The 24,007-nt window shown below is 48.9% G+C and overlaps 1 protein-coding gene across 1 annotated transcript in view; it reads right to left on the bottom strand.

The window, feature by feature from the left end:
* si:dkeyp-9d4.3 (caskin-1) overlaps positions 1 to 24,007 on the bottom strand; it is a 102,840-nt gene that overhangs the window by 38,001 nt on the left and 40,832 nt on the right. Inside the window, exons 6-10 of the mRNA XM_042315711.1 lie at positions 18,508 to 18,629; positions 17,949 to 18,057; positions 14,324 to 14,432; positions 13,269 to 13,363; positions 12,995 to 13,112 (exon numbers count right to left, since the gene is read on the bottom strand). Of these exons, the coding sequence (XP_042171645.1) occupies positions 12,995 to 13,112; positions 13,269 to 13,363; positions 14,324 to 14,432; positions 17,949 to 18,057; positions 18,508 to 18,629 (553 nt within the window). The remainder of the gene's footprint in view (positions 1 to 12,994; positions 13,113 to 13,268; positions 13,364 to 14,323; positions 14,433 to 17,948; positions 18,058 to 18,507; positions 18,630 to 24,007) is intronic.

The following is a 24,007-nucleotide window of genomic DNA, read 5'->3' on the forward strand; positions in this document are numbered from 1 at the left end:
ATACATCCCCACCTACAGACCACCATACCACCCCACCTACACACCACCATACAACCCCACCTACACCCCACCATACCACATCTACACACCACCATACAACCCCACCATACAACCCCACCTTACCCCATCTCCACACCACCAAACCACCCAATCTACACACCACCATACAACCCCACCATACAACCCCACCTTAGCCCATCTACACACCACCATACCACCCCATCTACACACCACCATACCGCCCCACCTACAGACCACCATACCACCACACCTACACACCACCATACCAACCCCACCCATACCCCCACCATACCACATCTACACACCACCATACAACCCCACCTACACCCCACCTTACCCCATCTCCACACCACCATACCACCCCATCTACACACCACCATACATCCCCACCTTAGCCCATCTACACACCACCATACCACCCCATCTACACACCACCATACAACCCCACCATACCACCCCACCTTAGCACATCTACACACCACCATACAACCCCACCTTACCCCATCTACACACCACCATACAACCCCTACCCCTTACCCCACCTACACACCATCATACATACCAACCAACCTTACCCCATCTACACATCACCATACAACCCCACCTTACCCCATCTCCACACCACCATACCACCCCATCTACACACCACCATACAACCCCACCATACCACCCCACCTTACTCCATCTCCACACACCATAAAACCCCACCTTACCCCATCTACACACCACCATACCACCCTATCTACACACCACCATACAACCCCACCATACAACCCCACCTTACCCCATCTCCACACCACCATACCACGCCATCTACACACCACCATACCACCCCATCTACACACCACCATACAACCCCACCTTAGCCCATCTACACACCACCATACACCCCATCTACACACCACCATACAACCCCATCTACACACCACCATACCACCCCACCTTAGCCCATCTACACACCACCATACAACACCACCTTACCCCATCTACACACCACCATACAACCCCACCTACACCCCACCTACACACCATCATACCACCCCACCTTACCCCATCTACACACCACCATACAACCCCACCTTACCCCATCTACACACACCACCACCATACAACCCCGTCTACACACCATCATACAACCCCACCATACCACCCCACCTTACCACATCTACACACCACCATACGACCCCACCTTACCCAATCTACACACCACCATACAACCCCACCTTACCCAATCTACACACCACCATACAACCCCACCATACCACCCCACCATACAACCCCACCTTACCCCATCTACACACCACCATACAACCCCACCTACACACCACCATACCACCCCACCTTACCCCACCTACACACCACCATACAACCCCAACTTACCCCATCTACACACCACCATACCACCCCACCTTACCCCATCTACACACCACCATACAACCCCACCATACCACCCCACCTTACCACATCTACACAACACCATACAACCCCACCTTACACCTTACCTACACCCACCTTACCACATCTACACACTACCATACAACCCCACCTACACACCACCATACCACCCCACCTTACCCCATCTACACAACACCATACAACCCCTACCACCATACCACCCCACCTTACCCCATCTACACACCACCATATAACCCCACCTTACCCCATCTCCACACCACCATACCACCCCATCTACAGACCACCATACAACCCCACCATACCACCCCACCTTACTCCATCTCCACACACCATACAACCCCACATTACCCCATCTACACACCACCATACCACCCCATCTACACACCACCATACAACCCCACCATACCACCCCATCTACACACCACCATACCACCCCACCTACACACCACCATACCACCCCCACCTACACACCACCATACAACCCCACCTACACCCCACCATACCACATCTACACACCACCATACAACCCCACCTACACCCCACCTTACCCCATCTCCACACCACCATACCACCCCATCTACACACCACCATACCACCCCATCTACACACCACCATACCACCCCACCTACACACCACCATACAACCCCACCTACACCCCACCATACCACATCTACACACCACCATACAACCCCACCTACACCCCACCTTACCCCATCTCCACACCACCATACCACCCCATCTACACACCACCATACATCCCCACCTTAGCCCATCTACACACCACCATACCACCCCATCTACACACCACCATACAACCCCACCATACCACCCCATCTACACACCACCATACCACCCCATCTTAGCCCATCTACACACCACCATACAACCCCACCTTACCCCACCTACACACCATCATACCACCCCACCTTACCCCATCTACACACCACCATACAACCCCACCTTACCCCATCTCCACAACACCATACCACCCCATCTACACACCACCATACAACCCCACCATACCACCCCACCTTACTCCATCTCCACACACCATACAACCCCACCTTACCCCATCTACACACCACCATACCACCCCTATCTACACACCACCATACAACCCCACCTACACCCCACCATACCACATCTACACACCACCATACAACCCCACCATACAATCCCACCTTACCCCACCTCCACACCACCATACCACCCCATCTACACACCACCATACCACCCCATCTACACACCACCATACAACCCCACCTTAGCCCATCTACACACCACCATACCACCCCATCTACACACCACCATACAACCCCACCATACCACCCCATCTACACACCACCATACCACCCCACCTTAGCCCATCTACACACCACCATACAACCCCACCTTACCCCATCTACACACCACCATACAACCCCACCTACACCCCACCTACACACCATCATACCACCCCACCTTACCCCATCTACACACCACCATACAACCCCACCTTACCCCATCTACACACCACCATACAACCCCACCATACAACCCCGTCTACACACCATCATACAACCCCACCATACCACCCCCACCTTACCACATCTACACACCACCATACACCCCACCATCTTACCCACCATCTACACACCACCATACAACCCCACCATACCACCCCACCATACAACCCCACCTTACCCCATCTCCACACCACCATACCACCCCATCTACACACCACCATACAACCCCACCATACCACCCCACCTTACTCCATCTCCACACACCATACAACCCCACCTTACCCCATCTACACACCACCATACCACCCTATCTACACACCACCATACAACCCCACCTACACCCCACCATACCACATCTACACACCACCATACAACCCCACCATACAACCCCACCTTACCCCATCTCCACACCACCATACCACCCCATCTACACACCACCATACCACCCCATCTACACACCACCATACAACCCCACCTTAGCCCATCTACACACCACCATACCACCCCATCTACACACCACCATACAACCCCATCTACACACCACCATACCAACCCCACCTTACCCCATCTACACACCACCATACACACCCATACACCTTACCCCATCTACCACACCACCATACAACCACCCTACACCCCACCATACACACCACCATACCATACCCCACCTTACCCCATCTACACACCACCATACAACCCCACCTTACCCCATCTACACACCCACCATACACCCCCCCACCACACCACCATACAACCCCACCTACCATACAACACCTTACCCCGTCTACCACCATCATACAACCCCACCACCACCATACAACCCCACCTTACCACATCTACACACCACCATACAACCACCATACACACCACCATACCCCATACTTACCCCATCTACACACCACCATACAACCCCACCTTACCCCATCTACACACCACCATACCCCAACCCCACCTTACCATCTACCACCATACAACCCCACCTTACCACATCTACACACACCATACAACCCCACACTTACCACCCCACCTTACCACATCTACACACCACCATACAACCCCACCCCCTACACACCACCATACAACCCCACCTACAACCCCACCATACCCCATCTACACACCACCATACAACCCCACCTTACCCCATCTCCACACCACCATACAACCCCACCCCATCTACACACCACCATACACCCCACCATACCACACCCACCTTACTCCATCTCCACACACCATACAACCCCACCATTACCCCATCTACACACCACCATACCACCCCATCTACACACCACCATACAACCCCACCATACCACCCCATCTACACACCACCATACCACCCCACCTACACACCACCATACCTACCCCACCTACACACCACCATACAACCCCACCTACACCCCACCATACCACATCTACACACCACCATACAACCCCACCTTACCCCACCCCACCATACCCCATCTCCACACCACCCCATACCACCCCATCTACACACCACCATACCACCCCATCTACACACCACCATACCACCCCACCTACACACCACCATACAACCCCACCTACACCCCACATACATACCACACCATACACACCACCATACAACCCCACCTACACCCCACCTTACCCCATCTCCACACCACCATACCACCCCATCTACACACCACCATACATCCCCACCTTAGCCCATCTACACCACCACCATACAACCCCACCATACCACCCCATCTACACACCACCATACCACCCCATCTTAGCCCATCTACACACCACCATACAACCCCACCTTACCCCATCTACACACCACCATACAACCCCACCTTACCCCACCTACACACCATCATACCACCCCACCTTACCCCATCTACACACCACCATACACCCCCACCTTACCCCATCTCACCACACCACCATACACCCCATCTACACACCACCATACAACCCCACCATACCACCCCACCTTACCCATCTCCACACACCATACAACCCCACCTTACCCCATCTACACACCACCATATACCCTATCTACACACCACCATACAACCCCACCTACACCCCACCATACCACATCTACACACCACCATACAACACCACCATACAACACCACCATACCCCCCACCTTACCCCATCTCCACACCACCATACCACCCCATCTACACACCACCATACCACCCCATCTACACACCACCATACAACCCCACCTTAGCCCATCTACACACCACCATACCACCCCATCTACACACCACCATACCACCCCATCTACACACCACCATACCACCCCACCTTAGCCCATCTACACACCACCATACAACCCCACCTTACCCCATCTACACACCACCATACAACCCCACCATACAACCCCATCTACACACCATCATACAACCCCACCATACCACCCCACCTTACCACATCTACACACCACCATACAACCCCACCTTACCCAATCTACACACCACCATACAACCCCACCTTACCCAATCTACACACCACCATACAACCCCACCATACCACCCCACCATACAACCCCACCTTACCCCATCTCCACACCACCATACCACCCCATCTACACACCACCATACAACCCCACCATACCACCCCACCTTACTCCATCTCCACACACCATACAACCCCACCTTAACCCATCTACACACCACCATACCACCCTATCTACACACCACCATACAACCCCACCTACACCCCACCATACACACATCTACCACACCACCATACAACCCCACCATACAACCCCACCTTACCTCATCTCCACACCACCATACCACCCCATCTACACACCACCATACCACCCCATCTACACACCACCATACAACCCCACCTTAGCCCATCTACACACCACCATACCACCCCATCTACACACCCACCATACAACCCCATCTACACACCACCATACCACCCCACCTTAGCCCATCTACACACCACCATACAACCCCACCTTACCCCATCTACACACCACCATACAACCCCACCTACACCCCAACTACACACCATCATACCACCCCACCATTACCCCATCTACACACCACCATACAACCCCACCTTACCCCATCTACACACCACCATACAACCCCATACAACCTTACACACCATCATACAACCCCACCATACCACCCCATACCACATCTACACACCACCATACAACCCCACCTTACCCATCTACACACCACCATACAACCCCACCTTACCCAATCTACACACCACCATACAACCCCACCATACCACCCCACCATACAACCCCACCTTACCCCATCTACACACCACCATACAACCCCACCTACACACCACCATACCACCCCACCTTACCCCACCTACACACCACCATACAACCCCAACTTACCCCATCTACACACCACCATACCACCCCACCTTACCCCATCTACACACCACCATACAACCCCACCATACCACCCCACCTTACCACATCTACACACCACCATACAACCCCACCTACACACCACCATACAACCCCACCTTACCCCATCTACACACCACCATACAACCCCACCTTACCCCATCTCCACACCACCATACCACCCCATCTACACACCACCATACAACCCCACCATACCACCCCACCTTACTCCATCTCCACACACCATACAACCCCACATTACCCCATCTACACACCACCATACCACCCCATCTACACACCACCATACAACCCCACCATACCACCCCATCTACACACCACCATACCACCCCACCTACACACCACCATACCACCCCACCTACACACCACCATACAACCCCACCTACACCCCACCATACCACATCTACCCACCACCATACAACCCCACCTACACCCCACCTTACCCCATCTCCACACCACCATACCACCCCATCTACACACCACCATACAACCCCACCTTAGCCCATCTACACACCACCATACCACCCCATCTACACACCACCATACCACCCCATCTACACACCACCATACCACCCCACCTTAGCCCATCTACACACCACCACCATACTTACCCCATCTACCACCACCATACAACCCCACCATACAACCACCATCTACACACCATCATACAACCCCACCATACCACCCCACCTTACCACATCTACACACCACCATACGACCCCACCTTACCCATCTACACACCACCATACAACCCCACCTTACCCAATCTACACACCACCATACAACCCCACCATACCACCCCACCATACAACCCCACCTTACCCCATCTCCACACCACCATACCACCCCATCTACACACCACCATACAACCCCACCATACCACCCCACCTTACTCCATCTCCACACACCATACAACCCCACCTTAACCCATCTACACACCACCATACCACCCTATCTACACACCACCATACAACCCCACCTACACCCCCATACCACATCTACACACCACCATACAACCCCACCATACAACCCCACCTTACCTCATCTCCACACCACCATACCACCCCATCTACACACCACCATACCACCCCATCTACACACCACCATACAACCCCACCTTAGCCCATCTACACACCACCATACCACCCCATCTACACCACCACCATACAACCCCATCTACACACCACCATACCACCCCACCTTAGCCCATCTACACACCACCATACAACCCCACCTTACCCCATCTACACACCACCATACAACCCCACCTACACCCCAACTACACACCATCATACCACCCCACCTTACCCCATCTACACACCACCATACAACCCCACCTTACCCCATCTACACACCACCATACAACCCCACCATACAACCCCGTCTACACACCATCATACAACCCCACCATACCACCCCACCTTACCACATCTACACACCACCATACGACCCCACCTTACCCAATCTACACACCACCATACAACCCCACCTTACCCAATCTACACACCACCATACAACCCCACCATACCACCCCACCATACAACCCCACCTTACCCCATCTACACACCACCATACAACCCCACCTACACACCACCATACCACCCCACCTTACCCCACCTACACACCACCATACAACCCCAACTTACCCCATCTACACACCACCATACCACCCCACCTTACCCCATCTACACACCACCATACAACCCCACCATACCACCCCACCTTACCACATCTACACACCACCATACAACAACCCCACCTACACACCACCATACAACCCCACCATTACCCCATCTACACACCACCATACAACCCCACCTTACCCCATCTCCACACCACCATACCACCCCATCTACACACCACCATACAACCCCACCATACCACCCCACCTTACTCCATCTCCACACACCATACAACCCCACATTACCCCATCTACACACCACCATACCACCCCATCTACACACCACCATACAACCCCACCATACCACCCCATCTACACACCACCATACCACCCCACCTACACACCACCATACCACCCCCACCCCACACACACCACCATACAACCCCACCTACACCCCACCACATCTACCCACCACCATACAACCCCACCTACACCCCACCTTACCCCATCTCCACACCACCATACCACCCCATCTACACACCACCATACCACCCCATCTACACACCACCATACCACCCCACCTACACACCACCATACAACCCCACCTACACCCCACCATACCACATCTACACACCACCATACAACCCCACCTACACCCCACCTACCCCATCTCCACACCACCATACCACCCCATCTACACACCACCATACATCCCCACCTTAGCCCATCTACACACCACCATACCACCCCATCTACACACCACCATACAACCCCACCATACCACCCCATCTACACACCACCATACCACCCCATCTTAGCCCATCTACACACCACCATACAACCCCACCTTACCCCATCTCTACACACCACCATACAACCCCACCTTACCCCACCTACACACCATCATACCACCCCACCTTACCCCATCTACACACCACCATACAACCCCACCTTACCCCATCTCCACACCACCATACCACCCCATCTACACACCACCATACAACCCCACCATACCACCCCACCTTACTCCATCTCCACACACCATACAACCCCACCTTACCCCATCTACACACCACCATACCACCTTATCTACACACCACCATACAACCCCACCTACACCCCACCATACCACATCTACACACCACCATACAACCCCACCATACAACCCCACCTTACCCCATCTCCACACCACCATACCACCCCATCTACACACCACCATACCACCCCATCTACACACCACCATACAACCCCACCTTAGCCCATCTACACACCACCATACCACCCCATCTACACACCACCATACAACCCCACCATACCACCCCATCTACACACCACCATACCACCCCACCTTAGCCATCTACACACCACCATACAACCCCACCTTACCCCATCTACACACCACCATACAACCCCACCTACACCCCACCTACACACCATCATACCACCCCACCTTACCCCATCTACACACCACCATACAACCCCACCTTACCCCATCTACACACCACCATACAACCCCACCATACAACCCCGTCTACACACCATCATACAACCCCACCATACCACCCCACCTTACCACATCTACACACCACCATACGACCCCACCTTACCCAATCTACACACCACCATACAACCCCACCTTACCCAATCTACACACCACCATACAACCCCACCATACCACCCCACCATACAACCCCACCTTACCCCATCTACACACAAAACCACAAAAAGTCCTTAAATTATTTCTATGTAGTGATACATAGAAATAGGACAAGATAGATTGGCAGACAGAGACGGAGTGGAGACACGTGAGTGAGCAGCACAGGCCATGCATACCTAATCTATAATATCAAGACTATAACTAACACTAAAACCACCACAAGCAGCACTACTACATGTAGAACTAGTATTAGTACCAACACAACAACAACAACAACATATCTATAATATCTAGACTTTAACTAACACTAAAACCACCACAAGCAGCACTACTACATGTAGAACTAGTATTAGTACCAAAACAACAACAGATCTATAATATCTAGACTTTAACTAACACTAAAACCACCACAAGCAGCACTACTACATGTAGAACTAGTATTAGTACCAAAACAACAACAACAACAACAACAGATCTATAATATCTAGACTATAACTAACACTAAAACCACCACAAGCAGCACTACTACATGTAGAACTAGTATTAGTACCAAAACAACAACAACAACAACAACAGATCTATAATATCTAGACTATAACTAACACTAAAACCACCACAAGCAGCACTACTACATGTAGAACTAGTATTAGTACCAAAACAACAACAGATCTATAATATCTAGACTTTAACTAACACTAAAACCACCACAAGCAGCACTACTACATGTAGAACTAGTATTAGTACCAAAACAACAACAACAACAACAAGAGAATGGTCAACACTAACAATGCTGCTAACTAATGGTAGCAATACGACCACTGTTATGATTATTAACAATACTGCAAATAATACTACTACAACTATTGATAATACTGCAAATACTACTACTACAACTAATACTGCTACTAATACTACTACAACTAATACTGCTACTAATACTATTACTAGCACTAACCACAGTGATGGGGACACACACTACAATAATACTATAGTAATACGATGTACTGATCATAGTATTGATTATATTGAAAATAGTATTGATTATATGATTTATTCACAAGCTAAGAGTTTTAGCTGGATACCTGGCAGGCTTGGCTGCTCCAGACTTGTAGAGAGGGGAGGAGAGGAGAGGAGAGAGGAGGAGGAGGAGGAGGAGGAGGAGTGGAGAGGCCCAGTGGGAGAGTGGAGAGGTGAGGAGGAGAGAGGAGGAGTGGAGGATAACCAAAGGAGGAGAAGAGAGGTGTGGTTTGCGTGAGAGGAGGATGAGGAGGAAGAGGCAGTGGGAGCATGTGGGAGCGGTGGCCGTTCACCGTGGTAACGAGGCAGGGGGAGGGACAGGGGACGTGCCTACGTAGAAGGAGGGTGTGGCTCTGCTGGGAGAGGGAGGGGCCTAAATACAAACCAGGAAGAGGGAGGGGAAACAACAACAAACCCAAAACACAGACAACCAGTCAAATCAAACTCAATATAAATATAAATTAAAAATGTATCAAACAATAATAATAAGTAAACTCAAATATTTATATTAGATATAAACATAACACAATATTATATATTCATAATTAAAAATATAAAACAATATCATTCAAAGTTAAAATATACAAATGTTGATAAAAACAAAATGAAATATAAAAACCTAATAAAACAAATGTAAAAAGATGTAAATTAAACATCTGAAACGGGGGGTGAGATGGGGTGAGAGACAGTCTACGAGGTAATGACAGGTAGTCAGCAGGGACGGTCTACGAGGTAATGACAGGTAGGCAGTAGGGACGGTCTACGAGGTAATGACAGATAGTCAGCAGGGACGGTCTACGAGGTAATGACAGATAGGCAGCAGGGACGGTCTACGAGGTAATGACAGGTAGTCAGCAGGGACGGTCTACGAGGTAATGACAGGTAGGCAGCAGGGACGGTCTACGAGGTAATGACAGGTAGGCAGCAGGGACAGTCTACGAGGTAATGACAGGTAGTCAGCAGGGACGGTCTACGAGGTAATGACAGGTAGGCAGTAGGGACGGTCTACGAGGTAATGACAGATAGTCAGCAGGGACGGTCTACGAGGTAATGACAGATAGGCAGCAGGGACGGTCTACGAGGTAATGACAGGTAGTCAGCAGGGACGGTCTACGAGGTAATGACAGGTAGGCAGCAGGGACAGTCTACGAGGTAATGACAGGTAGTCAGCAGGGACAGTCTACGAGGTAATGACAGGTAGTCAGCAGGGACGGTCTACGAGGTAATGACAGGTAGGCAGTAGGGACGGTCTACGAGGTAATGACAGATAGTCAGCAGGGACGGTCTACGAGGTAATGACAGATAGGCAGCAGGGACGGTCTACGAGGTAATGACAGGTAGTTAGCAGGGACGGTCTACGAGGTAATGACAGGTAGGCAGCAGGGACGGTCTACGAGGTAATGACAGATACAGAGACGGAGGTAGGCAGCAGGGACGGTCTACGAGGTAATGACAGGTAGGCAGCAGGGACAGTCTACGAGGTAATGACAGATAGGCAGCAGGGACAGTCTACGAGGTAATGACAGGTAGTCAGCAGGGACAGTCTACGAGGTAATGACAGGTAGGCAGCAGGGACGGTCTATGAGGTAATGACAGGTAGTCAGCAGGGACAGTCTACGAGGTAATGACAGGTAGGCAGCAGGGACAGTCTACGAGGTAATGACAGGTAGTCAGCAGGGACAGTCTACGAGGTAATGACAGATAGGCAGCAGGGACGGTCTACGAGGTAATGGCAGATAGGCAGCAGGGACGGTCTACGAGGTAATGACAGGTAGTCAGCAGGGACAGTCTACGAGGTAATGACAGGTAGTCAGCAGGGACGGTCTACGAGGTAATGACAGGTAGGCAGCAGGGACAGTCTACGAGGTAATGACAGGTAGGCAGCAGGGACAGTCTACGAGGTAATGACAGGTAGGCAGCAGGGACGGTCTACGAGGTAATGACAGGTAGGCAGCAGGGACGGTCTACGAGGTAATGACAGGTAGTCAGCAGGGACGGTCTACGAGGTAATGACAGGTAGGCAGCAAGGACGGTCTACGAGGTAATGACAGGTAGTCAGCAGGGACAGTCTATGAGGTAATGACAGATAGGCAGCAGGGACGGTCTACGAGGTAATGACAGGTAGGCAGCAGGGACGGTCTACGAGGTAATGACAAGTAGGCAGCAGGGACGGTCTACGAGGTAATGACAAATACAGAGACAGAGGTAGGCAGCAGGGGGAGGGAAGGAAGACGGAGGGATGACAAGTTAGGAGACAGCTGAGACACAGAGTGCTGTCTAACCCTCACACACACACACGCACGCTCACACACATACACGCTGTGTGCTGGTCTCTCTCTCTCTCTGTTAGGGGTCAGGGGTCACTGTGTGCTGGTCACCTGGCCTCTTGCTGATCACCTCCACCATGCTGGAGGGGAAGTAGCCGACGCGGTCATTTCCTGTCCGGTTGTCATGGATACAACCCTTCCACCGGCCGTCAGAATGCTGCTCCAGAACCTAACACACACACACACACACACACACACACACACACCACTGGTTAGGTGCATCTGAGTGCTTCTGAGTGTGTGTGTACCGTGATGATGTCTCCAGTCTTGATGTTGAGTGTGTGTGTGTGTGTGTGTGTGTGTGTGTGTTTGTGTGTGTGTGTACCGTGATGATGTCTCCAGTCTTGATGTTGAGGCTCGTCAGGTCGTAGTTGTTGCAGTACTCTGTCAGAGCTCTGACCTGCATCGCAGCTGACGCATCTACAAACACACACACACACACACACAGAGTCAAACTCAACGTCAAAACACACACACACCCAGCTGTTTAATCTCTCTGCTGTCCTGTATGGTTAGTTAGAGTTCAGGGGTCAGGGGTTAGAGGTCAGGGGTTAGGGGTTACCTCTCAGGAGCTGTTTAATCTCTATTCTGTCCTGTATGGTTAGTTAGAGTTCAGGGGTTAGAGTTCAGGGGTTAGGGGTTACCTCTCAGTAGCTGTTTAGTCTCTCTGCTGGCCTGTATGGTTAGTTAGAGTTCAGGGGTTAGGGGTCAGGGGTTACCTCTCAGGAGCTGTTTAATCTCTCGTCTGTCCTGTGAGGTTAGTTAGAGTTCAGGGGTTAGGGGTCAGCTCTCAATAGCTGTTTAATCTCTCTGTTGGCCTGAATGGTTAGTTAGACGTCAGGGGTCAGGGGTTACCTCTCAGCAGCTGTTTAATCTCTCTGCTGTCCTGTATGGTTAGTTAGAGTTCAGAGGTCAGGGGTTAGGGGTTACCTCTCAGCAGCTGTTTAATCTCTCTGCTGGGCTCTGTGGTTAGTTAGAGTTCAGGGGTTAGGGGTCAGGGGTTACCTCTCAGTAGCTGTTTGATCTCTCTGCTGTCCTGTATGGTTAGTTAGAGTTCAGGGGTTAGGGGTCAGGGGTTACCTCTCAGCAGCTGTTTGATCTCTCTGCTGTCCTGTATGGTTAGTTAGAGTTCAGGGGTTAGGGGTCAGGGGTTACCTCTCAGCAGCTGTTTGATCTCTCTGCTGGCCTGTATGGTTAGTTAGAGTTCAGGGGTTAGGGGTCAGGGGTTACCTCTCAGCAGCTGTTTGATCTCTCTGCTGTCCTGTATGGTTAGTTAGAGTTCAGGGGTTAGGGGTCAGGGGTTACCTCTCAGCAGCTGTTTGATCTCTCTGCTGGCCTGTATGGTTAGTTAGATTTCAGGGGTTAGGGGTCAGGGGTTACCTCTCAGCAGCTGTTTGATCTCTCTGCTGGCCTGTGTGGCGGTGAACTGGTTAACGATGTCCAGAGCCGTCTGACACAGAGTGTTCCTCACCCCAGCACTGATGCCACTCTACGGGATCAATAACCAATAACCATCCATCAAAACATTGTCAATACATCCAAGGCTCAAAATTGACATTTTTCATTGGTAGTGCTGATGCTCCCAACTTTAGGAGCACCACAACAATCTAGGAGCACCACATGAAATCTAGGAGCACCACATGAAATCTAGGAGCACCACATGAAATCTAGGAGGCCCACATAAAATCTAGGAGGCCCACATGAAATCTAGGAGCACCACATGAAATCTAGGAGCACCACATGAAATCTAGGAGCACCACATGAAATCTAGGAGCACCACATGAAATCTAGGAGCACCACATAAAATCTAGGAGCACCATGTGAACTGGAGATACAACCCATAATGAACCTAGATGAACTCTAGTTACTATTAGGACCAGATGACCTGGAGATACAACCCATAATGAACCTAGATGAATTATAGTTACTATTGGGACCAGATGAACTGGAGATACAACCCATAATGAACCTAGATTAACTCTAGTTACTTTTAGGACCACCACATGAACTGGTGCACCTCAGCCACGCTCAAGGTACTAAACGATATCATCACCGCCATCGATAAAAGTCAGTACTGTGCAGCCGTCGTCATCGACCTGGCCAAGGCCAGATTGACTCTATCAATCACCGTAATCTTATCGGCAGACTCAACAGCCTTAGTTTCTGTAATGATTGCCTCGCCTGATTCACCAACTACTTCTCAGATAGAGTTCTGTGTCAAATCGGAGGGCCTGTTGTCCGGACCTCTGGCAGTCTCTAAGGGGGTGCCACAGGGTTCAATTCTCGGACCGACTCTTTCCTCTGTATACATCAATGATGTTGCTCTTGCTGCTGGTTATTCTTTGATCCACCTCTACGCAGACAACACCATTCTGTATACCTCTGGCCCTTCCTTGGACACTGTGTTAACTAACCTCCAAACGAGCTTCAATGCCATACAACACTCCATCTGTGGACTCCAACTGCTCTTAAATGCTAGTAAAACTAAATGCATGCTCTTCAACCGATCGCTGCCAGTTCCCGCCCGCCCAACTAGCATCACAACTCTGGACGGTTCTGGCTTAGAATATGTGGATATATGTGCAAGAGGGTTAGAGGTCAGGGCTAGAGGTCTAAAGGTCAGGGTCAAATCAAATCAAATCAAATGTATTTATATAGCCCTTCTTACATCAGCTGATATCTCAAAGTGCTGTACAGAAACCCAGCCTAAAACCCAAACAGCAAACAATGCAGGTGTAGAAGCACCTGATCAAAGATCAGGGCTATGGGCTAGAGGTCAGGGCTATGGGCTAGAGGTCTGGGTCAAAGGTCAGGGCTAGAGGTCAGGGTCAAATATCAGGGCTAGAGGTCAGGGCTAGAGGGTTAGAGGTCAGGGTCAAAGGTCAGGGCTAGAGGTCAGGGTCAAAGGTTAGGGCTAGAGGTCAGGGCTAGTGGTTAGGGCTAGTTGTCAGGGTTACAGTTTAGGGCTAGAGGGCAAGAGACCAGGACTAGAGGTCAGGGCTACAGGTCCGGGCTAGAGGGCTACAGGTCAGGGCTAGAGTTCAAGGCTAGAGGTCAGGGCTAGAGGTCAGGGTTAGAGTTCAGGGCTAGACGTCAGGGCTAGAGTTCAGGGCTAAAGGTCAGGGCTAGAGTTCAGGGCTAGAGGTCAGAGCTAGAGGTCAGGGCTAGAGGTCAGGGCTAGAGGTCAGGGCTAGAGATCAGAGCTACAGGTCAGGGCTAGAGGTCAGGGCTAGAGGTCAGGGCTAGAGGTCAGGGCTACAGGTCAGGAATAGAGGTCAGGGATAGAGGGCTAGAGGTCAGAGCTAGGTCAGGGCTAGACATAAGGGCTAGAGTTCAGGGCTAAAGGTCAGGGCTAGAGGTCAGGGCTAGAGGGCTACAGGTCAGGGCTACAGGTCAGGGCTAGAGGTCAGGGCTAGAGTTCAGGGCTAGAGGTAAGGGCTAGAGGGCTACAGGTCAGGGCTACAGGTCCGGGCTAGAGGGCTAGAGGTCGGGCTAGAGCTCAGGGCTACAGGTCAGGGCTAGAGATCAGGGCTAGAGGTCCGGGCTACGGGTCAGGGCTAGAGGTCAGGGCTACAGGTCAGGGCTAGAGCTCAGGGCTACAGGTCAGGGCTAGAGCTCAGGGCTAGAGGTCAGGGCAAGAGATCAGGGCTAGAGGTCCGGGCTACGGGTCAGGGCTAGAGGTCAGGGCTACAGGTCAGGGCTAGAGCTCAGGGCTACAGGTCAGGGCTAGAGGTCAGGGCTAGAGGTCAGGGCTAGAGGTCAGGGCTAGAGGCCAGGGCTAGAGGTCAGAGCTAGAGGTCAGGGCTAGAGGTCAGGGCTACAGGTCAGGGCTAGAGGTCAGGGCTAGAGATCAGAGCTAAAGGTCAAGGTTAGAGGTCAGGGCTAGAGGTCAGGGCTAGAGGTCAGGAATAGAGGTCAGGGCTAGAGGTCAGGGCTAGAGGTCAGGGCTAGAGTTCAGGGCTAGAGGGTTATAGATGAGGGCTACAGGTCAGGGATACAGGTCAGGGCTAGAAGGCTAGAGGTCAGGGCTACAGGTCAGAGCTAGAGGTTGGGGCTAGAGGACAGGGCTACAGGTCAGGGCTAGATGTCAGGGATACAGGTCCGGGATACAGGTCAGGGCTAGAAGTCAGGGCTAAAGCTCAGGGCTACAGGTCAGGGCTAGAGCTCAGGGCTACAGGTCAGGGCTAGAGGTCAGGGCTAGAGGTCAGGGCTAGAGGTCAGAGGTCAGGGCTAGAGGTCAGGGCTAGAGGGATAGAGGTCAGGGCTAGAGGTCAGAGCTAGAGGTCAGGGCTAGAGGTCAGGGCTAGAGGTCAGGCTACAGGTCAGGCTAGAGGTCAGGCTAGAGGTCAGGGCTACAGGTCAGGGCTAGAGGTCAGGGCTAAAGGGTTAGAGGTCAGGGCTAGAGGACAGGGCTACAGGTCAGGGCTAGAGATCAGGGCTAGAGGTCAGGGCAAGAGGTCAGGGCTAGAGGTCAGGGCTACAGGTCAGGGCTACAGGTCAGGAATAGAGGTCAGGGCTAGAGGTCAGGGCTAGAGGTCAGGGCTCAGGTCAGTGCTAGAGGTCAGGGCTAGGGCTAGAGGTCAGGGCTAGAGGGCTAGAGGTCAGGGCTAGAGGTCAGGGCTACAGGTCAGGGCTACAGGTCAGGGCTAGAGATCAGGGCTAGAGGTCAGGGCTAGAGGTCAGGGCTACAGGTCAGGAATAGAGGTCAGGGCTAGAGGGCTAGAGGTCAGGGCTAGAGGTCAGGGCTACAGGTCAGGGCTAGAGGTCATGGCTAGAGGTCAGGGCTATAGGGCTAGAGGTCAGGGCTAGAGGTCAGGGCTAGAGGGCTAGAGGTCAGGGCTAGAGGTCAGGGCTAGAGGGCTAGAGGTCAGGGCTAGAGGTCAGGGCTAGAGGTCAGGGCTACAGGTCAGGGCTAGAGGTCAGGGCTAGAGGTCCAGGCTAGAGGGCTAGAGGTCAGGGCTAGAGGTCAGGGCTAGAGGTCAGTGTTAGAAATAGTTGTACTCACATCCAACAGCAGTCTCACCACCTCAGTCTTTCCACAGAGAGCTGCCTGATGCAGCGCCGTCCCCGACTCTGACTGTCTGTTGATGTCTATACCTGCTTGGATCAGCAGACTGACACACACACACACAAACACACACAAACACACACATGCACACACACACACACACACACACACACACACACACACACTGTTAATGTCTATAACGTCTATTCCTGATTCAATCAGCAAACACACAATATAAACACATAAAAGCAGTGGTGATGTCAGAACGATGATGATGTCAGAGTGATGATGATGTCAGAGTGATGATGATGATGTCAGAGTGTTGATGATGATGTCAGAGTGATGATGATGATGTCAGAGTGATGATGATGTCAGAGTGATGATGATGATGTCAGAGTGATGATGATGATGTCAGAGTGATGATGATGATGTCAGAGTGATGATGATGTCAGAGTGTGATGATGATGATGTCAGAGTGATGATGATGATGTCAGAGTGATGATGATGATGTCAGAGTGATGATGATGATGTCAGAGTGATGATGTCTTGTCCTGACCGTATGACATCGATGTGTCCGTTCTTGGCGGCCAGGTGAAGAGGAGAGACGCCGTTGGGGTTCGACGGCTTCGGCTCGATCATCGCTGCACAGACATTACTACTGAGGAGCAGCTGGACCACCTGTACACATTATACACACATTACTGCTGAGACACCACCTATACACATTATACACACATTACTACTGAGACACCACCTGTACACATTATACACACATTACTACTGAGACACCACCTGTACACATTATACACACATTACTACTGAGACACCACCTGTACACATTATACACACATTACTACTGAGACACCACCTGTACACATTATACACACATTACTATGAGGAGACACCACCTATACACATTATACACACATTACTACTGAGGAGACACCACCTATACACATTATACACACATTACTACTGAGACACCACCTATACACATTATACACACATTACTACTGAGACACCACCTGTACACATTATACACACACTATTACATTATACACATTACTACTGAGACACCACCTGTACACATTATACACACATTACTACTGAGACACCACCTGTACACATTATACACACATTACTACTGAGACACCACCTGTACACATTATACACACATTACTACTGAGACACCACCTGTACACATTATACACACATTACTACTGAGACACCACCTGTACACATTATACACACATTACTACTGAGACACCACCTGTACACATTATACACACATTACTACTGAGACACCACCTGTACACATTATACACATTATATACACATTATACACACATTACTACTGAGACACCACCTGTACACATTATACACACATTACTACTGAGACACCACCTGTACACATTATACACACATTACTACTGAGACACCACCTGTACACATTATACACACATTACTACTGAGAGACACCACCTATACACATTATACTGTACACATTACTACTGAGACACCACCTGTACACATTATACACACATTACTACTGAGACACCACCTGTACACATTATACACATTATACTGAGACACCACCTGTACACATTATACACACATTACTGAGACACCACCTGTACACATTATACACACATTACTACTGAGACACCACCTGTACACATTATACACACATTACTACTGAGACACCACCTGTACACATTATACACACATTACTATGAGACACCACCACACATTATACACACATTACTACTGAGACACCACCTGTACACATTATACACACATTACTACTGAGACACCACCTGTACACATTATACACACATTACTACTGAGACACCACCTGTACACACATTATACACACATTACTACTGAGACACCACCTACACATTATACACATTATACACACATTACTACTGAGACACCACCTGTACACATTATACACACATTACTACTGAGACACCACCTGTACACATTATACACACATTACTACTGAGACACCACCTGTACACATTATACACACATTACTACTGAGACACCACCACCATTATACACATTATACACACATTACTACTGAGACACCACCTATACACATTATACACACATTACTACTGAGGAGACACCACCTGTACACATTATACACACATTACTACTGAGACACCACCTGTACACATTATACACACATTACTACTGAGACACCACCTGTACACATTATACACACATTACTACTGAGACACCACCTGTACACATTATACACACATTACTACTGAGACACCACCTGTACACATTATACACACATTACTACTGAGACACCACCTATACACATTATACACACATTACTACTGAGACACCACCTGTACACATTATACACACATTACTACTGAGACACCACCTGTACACATTATACACACATTACTACTGAGACACCACCTGTACACATTATACACACATTACTACTGAGACACCACCTGTACACATTATACACACATTACTACTGAGACACCACCTGTACACATTATACACACATTACTACTGAGACACCACCTGTACACATTATACACACATTACTACTGAGACACCACCTGTACACATTATACACACATTACTACTGAGGAGACACCACCTGTACACATTATACACACATTACTACTGAGACACCACCTATACACATTATACACACATTACTACTGAGACACCACCTGTACACATTATACACACATTACTACTGAGACACCACCTGTACACATTATACACACATTACTACTGAGACACCACCTGTACACATTATACACACATTACTACTGAGACACCACCTGTACACATTATACACACATTACTACTGAGACACCACCTACTGAGACACCACCTATACACATTATACACACATTACTACTGAGACACCACCTATACACATTATACACACATTACTACTGAGGAGACACCACCTATACACATTATACACACATTACTACTGAGACACCACCTGTACACATTATACACACATTACTACTGAGACACCACCTGTACACATTATACACACATTACTACTGAGACACCACCTGTACACATTATACACACATTACTACTGAGACACCACCTGTACACATTATACACACATTACTACTGAGGAGACACCACCTGTACACATTATACACACATTACTACTGAGGACACCACCTGTACACATTATACACACATTACTACTGAGACACCACCTGTACACATTATACACACATTACTACTGAGGAGACACCACCTGTACACATTATACACACATTACTACTGAGACACCACCTGTACACATTATACACACATTACTACTGAGACACCACCTGTACACATTATACACACATTTACTACTGAGAGACACCACCTATACACATTATACACACATTACTACTGAGACACCACCTGTACACATTATACACACATTACTACTGAGACACCACCTATACACATTATACACACATTACTACTGAGACACCACCTGTACACATTATACACACATTACTACTGAGACACCACCTGTACACATTATACACACATTACTACTGAGACACCACCTGTACACATTATACACACATTACTACTGAGACACCATCTATACACATTATACACACATTTATACTACCTGTACACATTATACACACATTACTACTGAGACACCACCTGTACACATTATACACACATTACTACTGAGAGACACCACCTGTACACATTATACACACATTACTACTGAGGAGACACCACCTATACACATTATACACACATTACTACTGAGGAGACACCACCTATACACATTATACACACATTACTACTGAGGAGACACCACCTGTACACATTATACACACATTACTACTGAGACACCACCTGTACACATTATACACACATTATTACGAGACACCACCTGTACACATTATACACACATTACTACTGAGACACCACCTATACACATTATACACACATTACTACTGAGGAGACACCAGACACACACCTGAGACACCACCTGTACACATTATACACACATTACTACTGAGACACCACCTGTACACATTATACACATTATGAGACACCACACACATTACTACTACTGAGGAGACACCACCTATTACTACACATTATACACATTACTACTGAGACACCACCACACACACATTACTACTGAGGAGACACCACCTATACACATTATACACACATTACTACTGAGACACCACCTGTACACATTATACACACATTACTACTGAGGAGACACCACCTGTACACATTATACACACATTACTACTGAGACACCACCTGTACACATTATACACACATTACTACTGAGACACCACCTATACACATTATACACACATTACTACTGAGACACCACCTATACACATTATACACACATTACTACTGAGGAGACACCACCTATACACATTATACACACATTACTACTGAGACACCACCTGTACACATTATACACACATTACTACTGAGGAGACACCACCTGTACACATTATACACACATTACTACTGAGACACCACCTGTACACATTATACACACATTACTACTGAGGAGACACCACCTGTACACATTATACACACATTACTACTGAGGAGACACCACCTATACACATTATACACACATTACTACTGAGGAGACACCACCTATACACATTATACACACATTACTACTGAGACACCACCTGTACACATTATACACACATTACTACTACTGAGACACCACCTATACACATTATACACACATTACTACTGAGACACCACCTGTACACATTATACACACATTACTACTGAGACACCACCTATACACATTATACACACATTACTACTGAGGAGACACCACCTATACACATTATACACACATTACTACTGAGACACCACCTATACACATTATACACACATTACTACTGAGACACCACCTATACACATTATACACACATTACTACTGAGACACCACCTGTACACATTATACACACATTACTACTGAGACACCACCTATACACATTATACACACATTACTACTGAGACACCACCTGTACACATTATACACACATTACTACTGAGACACCACCTGTACACATTATACACACATTACTACTGAGACACCACCTGTACACATTATACACACATTACTACTGAGACACCATCTATACACATTATACACACATTACTACTGAGGAGACACCACCTATACACATTATACACACATTACTACTGAGGAGACACCACCTATACACATTATACACACATTACTACTGAGGAGACACATTATACACCTACTGAGGAGACACCACCTATACACATTATACACACATTACTACTGAGACACCACCTACACATTATACACATTATACACACATTACTACTGAGACACCACCTGTACACATTATACACACATTACTACTGAGACACCACCTATACACATTATACACACATTACTACTGAGGAGACACCACCTATACACATTATACACACATTACTACTGAGACACCACCTGTACACATTACACACACATTACTACTGAGACACCACCTATACACATTACTACTGAGGAGACACCACCTATACACATTATACACACATTACTACTGAGACACCACCTATACACATTACTACTGAGGAGACACCACCTATACACATTATACACACATTAATACTGAGACACCACCTATACACATTACTACTGAGGAGACACCACCTATACACATTATACACACATTACTACTGAGACACCACCTGTACACATTATACACACATTACTACTGAGACACCACCTATACACATTATACACACATTACTACTGAGACACCACCTGTACACATTATACACACATTAATACTGAGACACCACCTATACACATTACTACTGAGACACCACATGTACACATTATACACACATTACTACTGAGGAGAAACCACCTATACACATTATACAAACATTACTACTGAGGAGACACCACCTGTACACATTATACACACATTCATACTGAGACACCACCTATACACATTATACACACATTACTACTGAGACACCACCTATAC

This window comes from Oncorhynchus tshawytscha, unplaced genomic scaffold (assembly GCF_018296145.1).
Source record: "Oncorhynchus tshawytscha isolate Ot180627B unplaced genomic scaffold, Otsh_v2.0 Un_contig_3205_pilon_pilon, whole genome shotgun sequence".
NCBI lineage: Eukaryota > Metazoa > Chordata > Actinopteri > Salmoniformes > Salmonidae > Oncorhynchus > Oncorhynchus tshawytscha.